We start from the raw sequence: 13,875 nt of genomic DNA, 5'->3' as shown, positions 1-13,875 counted from the left end.
TCTATCCATCAATATCCACCCATTCATTCAGTCATTCATTGGTTTGTCTTTTGCTTCATCTATCCATCAATACCCACCCCTTCATTCATTCATTCATTCATTCATTCATTCATCAGCTCCTCTACCACGATCCCTCTCACTCCAGCCTTACCTCCTCTGACTCTGGCAGGAGTTTGAGCAGCTCTCGAAGTGGCTCGGCCCCATACATCTCACTTTTGCCTGAGTGGATGTCTTCAATAATGGAGACGTTTGACCTGGAAACGAAAACATGCGTCAAATCAACAGAACAGCGTCTCCAGACACCGACATCACTTCTGCTTGGTCTTATTCTTAGCTATTCCCTTTCAGTCTGATTATGGATTACAAAAAAATATTAAATCGTTACACTAGGTCTCTATTGCTCGTAGCTTGATTGTTTTCTCCTTTGTACGTGCTTTGGATAAAAGCGTCTGCTAAATGAATAAATGTAAATGTAGCCACATCAGCCTAATGTACTGGTCAGCAACATCATCAGCAATCATCAATTGTAATCATGAGTATTAATGCATTGTCACTCTATTTGAGGTCGCTACAAGCACGACGCTGTCACAATGTTAACCTAACCCTGACGTGCCCTTTTGTGTTGGTGGCAGGTGGCCATGTTTTTCATAAACATCACCGAAGAGCTCGCCGTTATGGATCAAGAGCAAAGAATGGGGTCCATCAGGCACGGGACAACGCCATGATGTCATATGAGCTAGGTAGAGTTGTTTACAGGCGATACTTCAAATCTTCACCCAGATCATGGCCCAGACCTCAACCTCAACCTTGACCATGAACATGAACTAAAAAATTAACGAGTTTATCAACATGAATTTACACAGCCTCCTCCCCTGAAGAATAATCTAAAAACCACGAAGGGTTCATTATACCAAGACCAAACAGGCGGGTGTTTTCCCCACATCGCTGTTGAAAATCCTCCAGCCTCTTGCCATAGTTCATCAAGATCAGCCCTCTCCCCTTGACAAACACACATATGCACCTTCTCTTGCATAACGTGCCCGCCGTTTCATAATCACAGCTCCAAAAAAAAAAAAAAACCTTGATTCCCCGGCCGGCGATCTCAGTCGGGTTCGCGGGGCAATTAAAAACAATCTGAACATCAAGCGGAAGCCCTCCAGCAGATAATCCATTTTACAGCAACAAAGGAGACAAGGGGGAGATTGGGTAAGAGTTTGGCCTTTCTCAGGGATTAAAAAGGAGCAAGGGTGTGCTGTAAAAACCCCAGCTTAGGCCTCACTCACACAAAGGAAAGCCTTATTCCCAGTGGGTTTCCTTCATATTGACAACCTTTGATTCCTTAGCGGCTCAGAATTCAGCAGAACAGCCCACTGATGTGAGTGCATGTGTGAGTGGAACAACTAACAGGTATAGAGACCTATACAATTACAAATCAACTGATGCTCTAACTCCTTTTCCCTATTGGATTCACGGTCAAGTAACCCAACAACTGGAGAACTGTTCAAGACGACCCATTCACTGAGCAACGTCCCCATCGTTACTAACAAACCCGTGATTTGTTTTATGCATGTACGCCTTGTGACAAATCAATACATCCCTGGTCTAAATTGGTCTAAATAAAGAATGTTTACAGCAACGGTGGGACTGGCCAGCACAAGGACACTACACAAAACAAAACAGAAAATGTCTGAGTTGGAAAGACTCTGTCCTGGGAATCAGGACAGACACTGCACCAGTCTGGTGTCCTACATGCCTTTTAGTCTAGTTTAGGCTGAAACCAACTGGCTGAAAGGAACGCTTTATATGTGGTTTGCTTCCAGAGAGAGAGGACCATCATTTTGATGCAGAGGCAGAGACAGTGGCTGCTTTGCTCATAATGTCGAGGCACATGACCAAGACAGAGAAACTATGATTCTAAATCTATCATGTGACTGAAAAAAAGAAATACCACCACAATATGACCAGTTCCCTGAGAATAGCTCCATAAGAATTATGACAAAACATATGTCAATGTTTATGTATATGAATTATGACAAAACACTACTTAAACATATAAAACGATTCCCATAGAAAATAAAGTAACTACAGACAACAAAAAGTACCGCTTTGGAAATTAGGAGTGAAGAATTATCAGAAGACCGAAATAAAGGATGCGTCACCCACATCATAGTCTCCTACAAACAGTATTGTTTTGACAACAGAAGACTCAATTTAGGATGTGATAGCGTACACACATAGATATACACCAGACATAAACAGATGAAAACCTTTAATAATATCACTGTTCATTATAACGGAATGTTCATTCTAAGAAAGCGGATTCAAATGGAATGCCACATGAAACAGGAATGTCTGACGCAAACCGCCTTACAGGCAAAACTAAATGAATGTTCCACCGCACTGCACTTCATGGAGTCATAAAACTATATTTCTGTAATAGTTGTCATAGTATAAACTGACTGGTGTACAAGTCAATAGAAATTGATTTTTCCTCAAGGAACATCAATACAGTTTGACTCAGATTCAGCCCTGGCCTCAGTGACGAAAATCTACAACAAGTGGAAGATCCTCTGATCGATAATGAATTAACTGCTATGAGTTAATAATAATCTGCGGTCCAGAGTCCATGTGAGTTTCAAAGACTTATCCATCAAGGTTTTGCACCTTGGGACAATAAAATGTTGAGCATTAGCATTAGCTTGGCAGCATCATCTCAAGAACACGGACTTGAGAACATCGCTATAAGCCACTACGAAGACAACACAGTTTCTTTCTCAGGCCTTCTGGGCTGGACTCACCGGGGCCAAACCAGACTAAAAGAGGGACAAACACTGCACACAAAGGGACACCAACATGAACCTCGACCCTGCCCTCAATGCATGCAGGATCAGTCTCCCCCCAAGACATGTGTACAGACTGGATTAGCCTTGTGCAGACCGTTTGAACAAGGCCAGGCACGTTGCGGCATGGGTGAAACTATAATCGCTTTCACAGGGGGGAAAACAATCTGTCTAGTGTTTCTGGTGCAAGCAAGCCACTGTGGGAGATGGAGCGTGCGTTTACTCCCGTCGGCTAGATGTCACGTTCATGGTGGAGAGTGCTTATGGCTGGTGGGACAGGTGGAGAGGAGAGGGAGAGGAGAGAAATAGGAGAGGAGAGGAGAGAGAAGAGGGAGAGCAGAGTGAGAGACTGAATGAGCAGCCGCCTTCTCTACCTCATACATCACAGCTGCATCTCAGCCTCAGGTCCCATAGAGAGCAAAGACCTACAAACCAGAGCCTGTGACCACAAGCCACAACCATGGCCTTGAATAGCAACCTTGAATACCACAGCCACCATAGTAAACAGAACAACAATGGCTTTGAATAGCAACCTTGAATACCACAGCCACCACAGTAAACAACCTTTACCCCAAGCCCCAAGAAAATTAGGATGCTACACATGTCCGGGTGTAGCAACAGTTCCCTTAACACACAACAAAATACAAGAAGAAGCAAAACACTTGCCTCTAAAAACTGTAGCCCTTCACCCTACAACCACCACACATAAACTGGAACTCAAACTAACTGTGAACCTTTTTCCACTGTTGCCTGGCCCCTATCTAAACTTCTCTCTACCTGACTACTATCAACACCTCCGCCATCCTCAGACTGATCCACAGTGACGGCCACACAGGCGACACCCTCCACATTCCACGGCCCCCACACCCCCAGCCGACGGCGTGGTGTTTACCCCCCAACACCTGACATGATGGTGCGGAACACGGCGTATCACGCACCTGTCGGCACGGGAACAGGACAGTAAGCGTGGACAAGACGAACCCCGGGGTCTTTTCTTATCCAATGGCTGCAGAGTTTATGATTCTCTTACTGTGGAGCTCTTCCCTTTGAGCTTGAGATTATTTGGCCTCATTAAGGTCAGTCACTTCAGGCTTCTGACAGGGCAGAAGAGGTTTTCTTAAATCACATGGATGGACTTAGTGGAGAAATGCATAATGCTTTTGCCTGTTGGCCAAAGGCTATGATAGTAAGAGATCCGGATATCCATTTGCCTTAGGAAATCTGAAGGCCACGTCTTTAGACCATCATTATTGGTCTGCGGAAATGTTTTAAATCGCCATTAGCTGGCTCCTCAGGCACTTACGGATTACTAAGACTGGACTTACTTTTTGAACTGCCTGAGGAAAATGCCCACGTTCATGCTTCTTTTGGAGTCCAGGATGCTGATCTGCAACAAACGACAACAAAGGGTGAAACCTTCAAAACTGGCAACCCCATGTCATACAAAATCCCTGAAAAATACCCTTACATAAAGGAGACACACATTGATTCAAAGATCACGTTATCTAAACCGTTGACAGTGCATCTGAGTTTGGGGAGGCCTGTCTTTTACCACAGAATCAGGGTGATTAAAAACTCCACCCGTGATGTTGTGCCCACCTCCTCTTTGGTCTCTTTGTAGGAGCTGCCCCTGCCCCTGCCCCTCAGACTGCCCCCTGCCCTGGCGCGGGCGGCGGCGAGCAACTGCGCCTCCTCCTGCTGGCCGAAGAGCTCCTCGATGGAGCTCACGTCGATCTGGTACTCCTCCTGGCCGCCGGGGCCGATGGTCCACAGGTTGGGCTTGCCGCGCACCCGCTCCTCGGGGATGGGCTTCCAGAAGAAACTCCGCACCCTCCGCTTCTTCTTCTGCTGGCCAGGAGCAGGGTACCCCATGCCGGGGGGAGGTGGAGGTGGTGGTGGAGGAGGAGGAGGAGGAGGAGGGGGTACGCTTGGGGGCGGAGGCGGTGGAGGGGGAAGAGCAGGAGGAGGAGGGGTCAGAGAGAGCTCGGCCTGGGGCATGGCTTCCTCCGCAAACGTCTCTCCCTCATTGGCTGGGGAAATGCCACTCATCACAAGCATCACAGAGGTTGGTTGGCCGGTTGGAGAGGCGGGACGGCACAGTCAGAGAACCTCTGACAATTTGATGTTTGTCTCGGCGGTGAGGCGCGGTCATAACTGAGCATCAAGCGTCATGCTGACTCAAGGGTTAGGTCTTTGCACAGGCATGCAGGGTCAGAGGTCAAATATAGGAGTTAGAGGTGATCCACAGAGGTTCTTCTGCAAAAAGACAAGAAAAAAAAACACAAGTATCAAAACTAGTAATAATCACGCCAACATTTGCATCTAATGTAACATGCATCTATGTCCAGAGAGTGGAAAACAGTGGATTTAGATTCAAATCAGTGGACCAGCTTGAGCGGAGGTTTAAGCCTTTGTTGGCTTGTGACTGCTCACTATGTGTGTGTTTTCCTAAACCTTTGTGTGGCCTATACCAGTTGAATAGAAATACACTGCCATGTAAGCAGTCTGTAAGAAGATTGGATTTGGGATTTTATTAAAAAGGCATAACCAGACTTCAAACCAGATGCAGTTCTTTTGAAGCCGTTGTATTCACGGCAAACTGGAATGAAAAGCATATATGATTAAGCTGCATTGGAGGGTGTTTTTTTTGCCTCTAGAGCACCCTTTCAAGTGCTGTTTGTATTCTATAATTAACTGAATCCTGAGAGAGGGCGAGCATGCACGCACACCCAAACACCTATAGAGGCCTCCAACCAGGTCATGTGATTCATGCGCTTATTCAAACAAAAGCGTGGCATATCTGACTAATGTGAGGGACCACACCCTGAAGAGGGGAAACAGGGAGAAGGAGACAGGGAGAAGGGAGAGAGGGATACGAGCAGTTATTCATCCATCCTTACTGCGTTTGCATTTATTTATGAGCTGCGTCCTCGTCACAAGCTGCTCGTGTGCATGCTCAACTCGACTCCATGCATGTCCATGTAAGCACACACACACACACACACACACACACACACACACACACACACACACAATCTCATCTTTTATTTAAATCTTGGATAGGAAGCTGGGGGCGATGATTTGTTCTACCACCTCAGCAGAGCTTTCAAGGGATTGGGGTTGTTTGCGTGTCTGTGTGCGTTCATGAGTTTCAGCAGACAATGGTGAACACCAAGACGGTAAACAGCACAGACTGATGTAGCATGTAGCCTCTTCAAAGACTTGGTAGACACCAAAACAGTGAACAGCACAGACTGATGTAGCATGTAGCCTCTTTAAAGACTTGGTAAAACCCAACACAGTAAACCGCACAGACTGATGTAGCATGTAGCCTCTTTAAAGACTTGGTAAACACCAAGACGGTAAACAGCACAGACTGATGTAGCATGTAGCCTCTTTAAAGACTTGGTAAACACCAAGACGGTAAACAGCACAGACTGATGTAGCATGTAGCCTCTTTAAAGACTTGGTAAACAGCACAGACTGATGTAGCATGTAGCCTCTTTAAAGCCTTGGTAAACACCAAAACAGTAAACAGCACAGACTGATGTAGCATGTAGCCTCTTTAAAGACTTGGTAAACACCAAGACGGTAAACAGCACAGACTGATGTAGCATGTAGCCTCTTTAAAGACTTGGTAAACACCAAGACGGTAAACAGCACAGACTGATGTAGCATGTAGCCTCTTTAAAGACTTGGTAAACAGCACAGACTGATGTAGCATGTAGCCTCTTTAAAGCCTTGGTAAACACCAAAACAGTAAACAGCACAGACTGATGTAGCATGTATCCTCATATGGAGTCATCCTCCTCCTTTAAGGCACTCCACACAAACACATTCAATAGGCCTTACATCGGAAAGGAATGGCTTCCTTTTTTGACGCCTGATATCAATGTCAAATAAACAACTAATTGGTCTTTAATGTGAGCTTCTCAATGACCTAATCTTACACAACCTCCGAGGTGACGTGTCCGACACACACGCACACACACACACAGTGTAATCACACTAATGAATAGCTCAAGCACCTCCTCTTGGATAAACTGTACATAGAATTAGTCAGATAAAACAGTCCCAGGTACACACCTGCACGCACACTTGCAAAATTATAGACCACTTCCAAAATCAACACAGGGAATTGTGTTGTGTGTGTGTGTGTGTGTGTGATGGAGGCTGTGGGTGCCATTTACAGTTACAAGTTGTTTCAGAACAGAGGCATTTAAGGAAAGAAAAAAGTTATTTTCTTTGTTTCCCCTTTCATTCTCTCTCTCTCTCTCTCTCTCTCTCTCTCTCTCTCTCTCTAGACGGAGAAATTATGAAAATCCTCTTACTGGCTGGCCGACCTCACGGTGCCTAGAGACGGCCTTGCACAAGAGCTGCGCAAAGACCCTCATGCAATATTCACCCGCATGCCAGCCACCGGCGGAGATGCTCTTCAAACGGAACACACAAACACTCCACAGGAGACCCCTCAACAAGAGTTCCGTCCCCCACACCCTGCAGCCCTTAAACGCTTTCATCACTTCCTGTGTCAAAGGTCAGCCAGAGCCAAGGGAGGCACAGCTGGCAATCAATTATGACAGCAATTGAGTCCGCAGGCATCTTTGTTCTTGGAAAATGTGTCTCTTTTGTTCTCAATTACACTCAGCTAGGACAGCCCTACTCAAGTACTCTGTGTAAATGCTAGCGTGGAACACTGCAGGTCATGGAAGAACATAAATATATTCTGTATGTTTCATTTTGTATGGAGATGGATTTCTTAAATGGTAACACTGCAGTGTAGGGCCTCTGGCTTTATATTATACCAATTAGCTTAAGAAAAATTGAGTGTGTTGTTTATTATTCGTGAAAACACAAGATTTAGGGGAGACTTTAATCAATATATCACACCAATTATTAAAATGAATTCAAATCAATTAAACAATGTGTGATAGACTTAAATATGACGTTTCACAAATATGACGTTTCACACTTTAATATAAAATGTGTGAAAGCTAGAGAGGAAGTGAGAGGGCTTCCATTTGCATCTGACACTACACAGAGATATTTCAGGAAGCTGCTGCATTTCATCATCTGTTTTCCACTGGCACTGGCAGGAGGGGAGGACCCTAATGGGGAGGAAGGAAGCTGGCTGCTGTGTGCCACCTTAGCAACAGACAGGGCGTCAGTGGTCACTATGGAGATCACCGTGGCACCAGCAACAAAGGGCACTTGTTTGTAAGCCCAGTGGTGAGGGGCGTTCCACAACTAGAACGGACTACATTTGAAGGGGCTGGTAAACTTCTCTGTCTCTCTGCCTTTGAAAGGGGAGCCTTGATAAACAAAACTGCTGTCATTGAAAAGCCCTGGCGATGACATCATTGGATCACTCATGAAAAAAAAAAAAACACAAACAAAACACCAACACAACAAGCTAATTACGACCTCACAATAGGCTAACAAAAACTGTGATTGGCTGTCTGGACAATTGACCGTGGTTTTACACCAATAAGAATCAATCAGGTAGCGTGCTGGTTAGGGGTCTGGTGAGGATGACTGGGGTTGCCATAAGCAGATCTGTGTGACCCGGGCCCTCCCGTTGTATGACAGCATCATTATGATCATGTCTGCTCGCTCCCACAGCTGACCCAATTAAGCAGAACTCCACTGGACAGCACTGTGGGAGCTGACCTATATTCCTCCCCACTTGTGGGAGTTTCTGTCTGTGTGTTAGTGGGAGAGAGAGAGGCATACACAGAGGTAAAGAGAAAGAGAGATAGTGTGATAGAAAAAGGCAATAAAGAAAACAGAAAGAAAGAGTGCGAGAGGGGTTTCATGTATTCTATAAAATGTCCCTTTAAAAGCATAGTACATATTTGATGCAAGTATCTTCTTTTTAATCTAAGTAAAAGCGGAACATCTCCTATTCTTACTGAATACAGACACACACACACACACCAGAAACACACACCACACCCACACACAAGTGAGGTCCCACTCACCATGATACTGACATATGAGCCTCCATTTACAGAGACAACAAACAAGTCTTCCCTCAACATTAGCTGAGACGGAACCCAAAGATGACAATGCATTCTGCCTATGTTCCCCTTCAGGCTAAAACTCTAATGTGGATCTCCTAGTCTGTCTGAAGCATTACCCCTGTTAATGTGGAACTGTACATTCAACATAATGAATCAGTGCCTGTGGGAAACTACACATTCCTCCACTAGGAAAGATTATTCTAGACCTCACATGGAAACCAAAAGTAAAAGTATGTTTGGTTACACTGTATTTGGATGGTCCCTCATATGCTATCTACACGTGCAAAAATTATGACCAAACTGTCTGTTCAAACTCTTTTATCTACCATTTATGGTTAAGGTTAGCGGTTGGGTTTGGTTAGTGATGTTCAGTAAACAATTAGTAAGACTGAACTTATATTTCAACAAAGCATCTCTACAGGCAGACTATCCAAATAAATTGTTACTGTATGTCACGGTAAGAGGTATACTCATGACAATAATATCTATAGAACCTAAAGTCCAAATCCAGGAATGTAAACTCGTTTAAATGTATTTATTAAGAATCTAGGAATCTCAATAAATGTATAGATACATATACAAAATGTATATACAGTACCAGTCAAAAGTTTGGACACACCTTCTCATTTTACTCATTTTCTACATGGTAGATAACACTTTTTTTGTTTAGTACATCATTCCATATGTGTTCTTTGGTAGTTTAAATGTATTCAGTATTAATCTACAATGTAGAAAATAATAAAAGTAAAGAAAACACTTCTCAAAAAAATGAAAGGTGTGTCCAAACTTTTGACTGGTACTGTATGTATGGATACTACAATAACCCTGAGACAGCTCTGGTTAATAAATATTTATGTTTTACTTGCCTAAAATTCACCTTGGTGACACAATTCACAACTTAATGGCTGAGGGATGATGAGAGGTTTATTGGGGAAAGTGAACGCTACATGGAGAAGTACTGAGCTGCTCTTTAGCCGTGGCTGTGGACACTAGCAAATATTTACCCTGTAAATACAAGCTGACCTCTCCTTTGGGAGACAATAGCACAGGACCACGCCCACAGGACTGGGGCACAAATTGAACTCAGCACTCAACACCACACACGTATATACATACACACACACACACACACACACACACACACACACACACACACAACACATGCAACCCATAGCATACAAACATAATGCATACCATCGCATTCATGGGTGGTGAGGTCATAGTAGAATTATTGAGGTGAGATTGCAGGTCACATGATGGAACAGGATTCCAAATTCCTCATGAAAAAGAACCCTGACTGAATAATAGTGGTCCACTACTAGAGACAAGATGAAATCACTTGGGACGCTAAGATAAACATATTTGTAAAAACCTATGGTGTGGTATGCATGGTGAATAAACATTGATAAATGGAATAGAAGATGTACGTTATTTCATTGTACTTTAAGTCTCCACTGAACTCAGACCCGAGTATAATAATATTTCATGAAGTTGTATGATGCTCAGCGGCTAGGCTACAACAGAGCCCCTCAAAGGCTCGTCCTCAAGTATATAATTATTACTTCAGGATAAATACATCTCTTGCCAAAATGAGGGGCCTTGAAGGACAAACCATTTGGATAATCCCAAAACCATGAACAGTTATAATTTTCCAAGATTGACATAGAGGGATCTAACCATTAAAAATGAATCTACCAGGCCCTCTATGCTGTTTAATAGGCAAATAGTTGGGGCCAGAAGGGACAAGAATTTGTCAGCACATATTCAAGTAAATATATATTTCAGCAAACGCATAATTAAATCAGCGTGTCACTGGAATACTTTTCAAACAGCCAATCTGTGGTGCCTGCACTTGGCCAGTGGGTTGGATATTTTCAAACGGACTTTTGGAGTTGCAGTGTCATCTGTCATCAGCTTTTTTTGTCATCACTCCACCATCATGTGTGCCTTAGCATTCTGATTTACCATCACCACACACAGATCAAATCTGATCCGTCTACTCTTTTCCTGTCCACATTTAATGGGTGAGGTTCAGAGGACCATTTTAGGTAATGAAAAATAACATGATTAAATGGTGAGGAGGTAGAGACAAGATTGTACAGTCCATTTGGATAAGTTGTCCATGTATAACTAAAAGGGAAAAGGGTTAAAGGAGTGTTGAAAGATATGTTTTCTTTGCCATCTTCGCCTATGTGCTTCTAGGTGGTTCAGGCTTTAGGCTCTGTCAATTGTTAATAATATTATATAAATGAATCAAACTGAATTGGACACATAAAAGGTAACACCTGACTACCAACATTTTGTGGCAAGTGTTTTGCGTCACAGTAAAGATATACAACACCTGTGCACACAAATCAGCACACAATCCTCTCAATCAAATTAAGAGTTCCTCTAGACCAAATTATAACTGCCCTCAATCCAGTATGTCTTCACAATAGTTTCTTTCAAGAACCCAGACTATGGTTTAAAACTTCTGTAAATCCTCTGGACTGTTTCCTGTCATTTAAAACCCTTATGAAACAGCATTTCTGGTGATTTATATGTGTAATAACAAATTTGGACAATTTCCCCAATACCGGTGTACAAAGTGACTGAGTGGAACCAAAGCAGCTTTGACTACTGCCTGCCAGCCCGTCACATAAACTCTGACACAAACACACACACACACACACACACACACACACAAACACACACACACACACACACACACAACCCAACAAAACACACTCCCATCCTTGTGCCGCAGTTCATCTTACTTGAAAAACAAACTTCAAGATCCTAGAATTGGCAACAAGCCCTGCTGCGACACAGACCAAAAGCTCAGACACTGGTTGTCATGGAAATGTAAAGCTCTGTTTGGGGGGAGGTGGTTGTGTGTGTGTGTGTGTGTGTGTATGAGGGGGGGGGGGGGGGGGTCTCTCTTATTTGAATAAGATAAACAGCCATAAAAGATTGAATGGGTGTTCTTTTTTCAGAACTGCAGGATCTTACTGGGGAGTCCCTCACAAACACTCCTTAGCTAAGGCGCCTTCAGATGCACCAAGTAACTGGTATGGGCCCCCCACATGGAACCAGGCCCTGGTCAAAGATTAGGTCCAGTAAGTCTGGCCTTTTAGCTCATAAGGGTTTCAGCTGAGAAAGCTGAAGTAAGCTGAATCAAGAATGGAGCTCATTAAAACCTAACGTGTACACTAAAGCATTTAAACTCAACCTGTTGTCTATAATTTTAAACACTGAAGCAAGAATCGTTCAGTAGAGAATATATCACTTATTTACATGAGCTAGGACCATTTTAAGTTTTAGGGAGACCTTTACTGTGGAGAAAAGGTTGAGCTTAAGACGTCAGTGGTGACAGTAACTCTACCCCCATTCTTCTTTTGCATGTGGGTCCCACACAAATCAATCAAGCTCTTATAGAACCTTTACAGCTTCACATGGCGTCGGGCATTTTTGCGGTTAGGTTAGGTTCCCATGGTAATGCCGAGGGCCAATTGTACCCCTTTTGACCCAACTTGGGTACTTTTCATTGGGCCTAAAGCGGTGTGGCACTTGAATGCATGGCGGAGGTATTCATCGTGAGATGAGAAACGACATGAAAAGGCCAAAGACGCCGCTTCCAGGCAGAGTTACAATCCGGTTCATTCGGGGCTCGGTTGTCGTACGCCCAGGCAGGTCAGAGGCCACCGGATGACAAGAAACCTCAGCACCAACAAACTGAGAGCATGCAGTGTGTTCATGTGCGTGAGCGACTTTAAATGCCGTCTAATCGGTGTACATTGCATCTTTGTGCATGACTCGAATGTATCGCCGATGCTCTTATCTTGCACTCACAACAGAAACACCAATAAGTGAACAATGATTATCCCGTTTTCAGTACTGACACAATGTTTTGCTTTTCCAAACAGGTTACCTGAACTTAGTAGCCTTCGTCATCATAGGATCTGAGATCAAAGCAAGTGTAATGTTTGCTGCTTGTTTGGCAGTGCTGTAATTCGATAGCAGAAGTGTTCTGGAAAACGAAAAGTTTTTTATCACCACGAGCTGAAGCGACGCCAAGCGCTGACGCATTTCACGCCGTTTCTATGCCACTGACAAGCGCGGGCTAATGGTGAGAGTGATGCCTCTGCAACCCAGCTGAGCTGTGCTGTGTAGTGGGTTTACCACCCTTGGTAAACACTACAGCTTCGTAGCAAAGACGATAGGGCTGAATTTCTTGTAACAGTTTCCCCACACATCCTAAATTCCGACTCTGTCTTCACTCTTTATCTGCCCAGCACCTAAAAAAGCCCAGAAGCATCCGAGAAAAGCTCTGATACGGGATCCGACAGACGCTGTTTTCCGACAGACGCTGTTTCCCTACAGCTTAGCCATATAACAGGTGCTAGTTCACCCTGATGTTATAAGGACTTGTTTAAAATCGTAGGATATTATGACGCGTCCAATTCACGAAAATTCAGTAGAAGAGACAGGTGCGTTCTTGTCTCGAGAACCTATGCAAAATAGCAATTAATATTCATTTGAAAACGTTCGTTGAAATGGAATCTGTTACTCACCATGAGTAAAATTCAGCCCAGCACATAGAATTCCGTATGCCACTCCTTATGACAGATTGCTGTGATTCTTTAGCCTTTTTGGGAAAAGACAGGTCTGTATCAGCCACGGGCTACTGCAGGAGGATTCTCCACTCGTTCACTCACTCACACACACTCACTCACACACACATACTATGTACGAACTACTCCTACGGTCTCGGGGATCACCACCGAACCAAACCTCAGGATAGCACGCGCGTGCGCACAGCATTTACGAAGGTTTCAGGTGTAAGCGCCTCCACCCCGTCACGCGCCGAGCGGACTCTGACAGCACTTGCTATTCTCTACTGAATAACAAAATGTCTCTGAAAGGTTCCAGTTTCTTACTTCTAAGCCTAAGTCTGAGACCCAACGTTTGCCAGTTTACCGCTTAATTGGTAAACCCAGATAAACAAAGTTTGAGAAACACGATTCCTTGTG

The 13,875-nt window shown here is 44.1% G+C and overlaps 1 protein-coding gene across 3 annotated transcripts in view; it reads right to left on the bottom strand.

Moving 5' to 3' along the window:
* Positions 1 to 13,818, bottom strand: part of LOC105894146 (FH2 domain-containing protein 1-like) — a 20,537-nt gene extending 6,719 nt beyond the window's left edge. Inside the window, exons 1-4 of one of the 3 annotated variants that reach the window (XM_031585390.2) lie at positions 13,417 to 13,818; positions 4,440 to 5,096; positions 4,166 to 4,227; positions 152 to 254 (exon numbers count right to left, since the gene is read on the bottom strand). In XM_031585390.2, the coding sequence (XP_031441250.1) occupies positions 152 to 254; positions 4,166 to 4,227; positions 4,440 to 4,898 (624 nt within the window). In that variant the 5' untranslated portion in view covers positions 4,899 to 5,096; positions 13,417 to 13,818. Of the gene's footprint in view, positions 1 to 151; positions 255 to 4,165; positions 4,228 to 4,439; positions 5,097 to 7,171; positions 8,619 to 12,773 lie in introns of those variants that run through there. The other 2 variants (XM_042710542.1, XM_031585391.2) reach the window with 2 other exon arrangements.
* Positions 13,819 to 13,875: the final 57 nt, after the last annotated feature.

Source organism: Clupea harengus, chromosome 18 (genome assembly GCF_900700415.2).
Source record: "Clupea harengus chromosome 18, Ch_v2.0.2, whole genome shotgun sequence".
In the NCBI taxonomy this organism is placed as follows: Eukaryota; Metazoa; Chordata; class Actinopteri; order Clupeiformes; family Clupeidae; genus Clupea; species Clupea harengus.
Note: the sequence above shows the minus strand (reverse complement) of the source record. Positions and strands in the feature narration are given on the sequence as shown.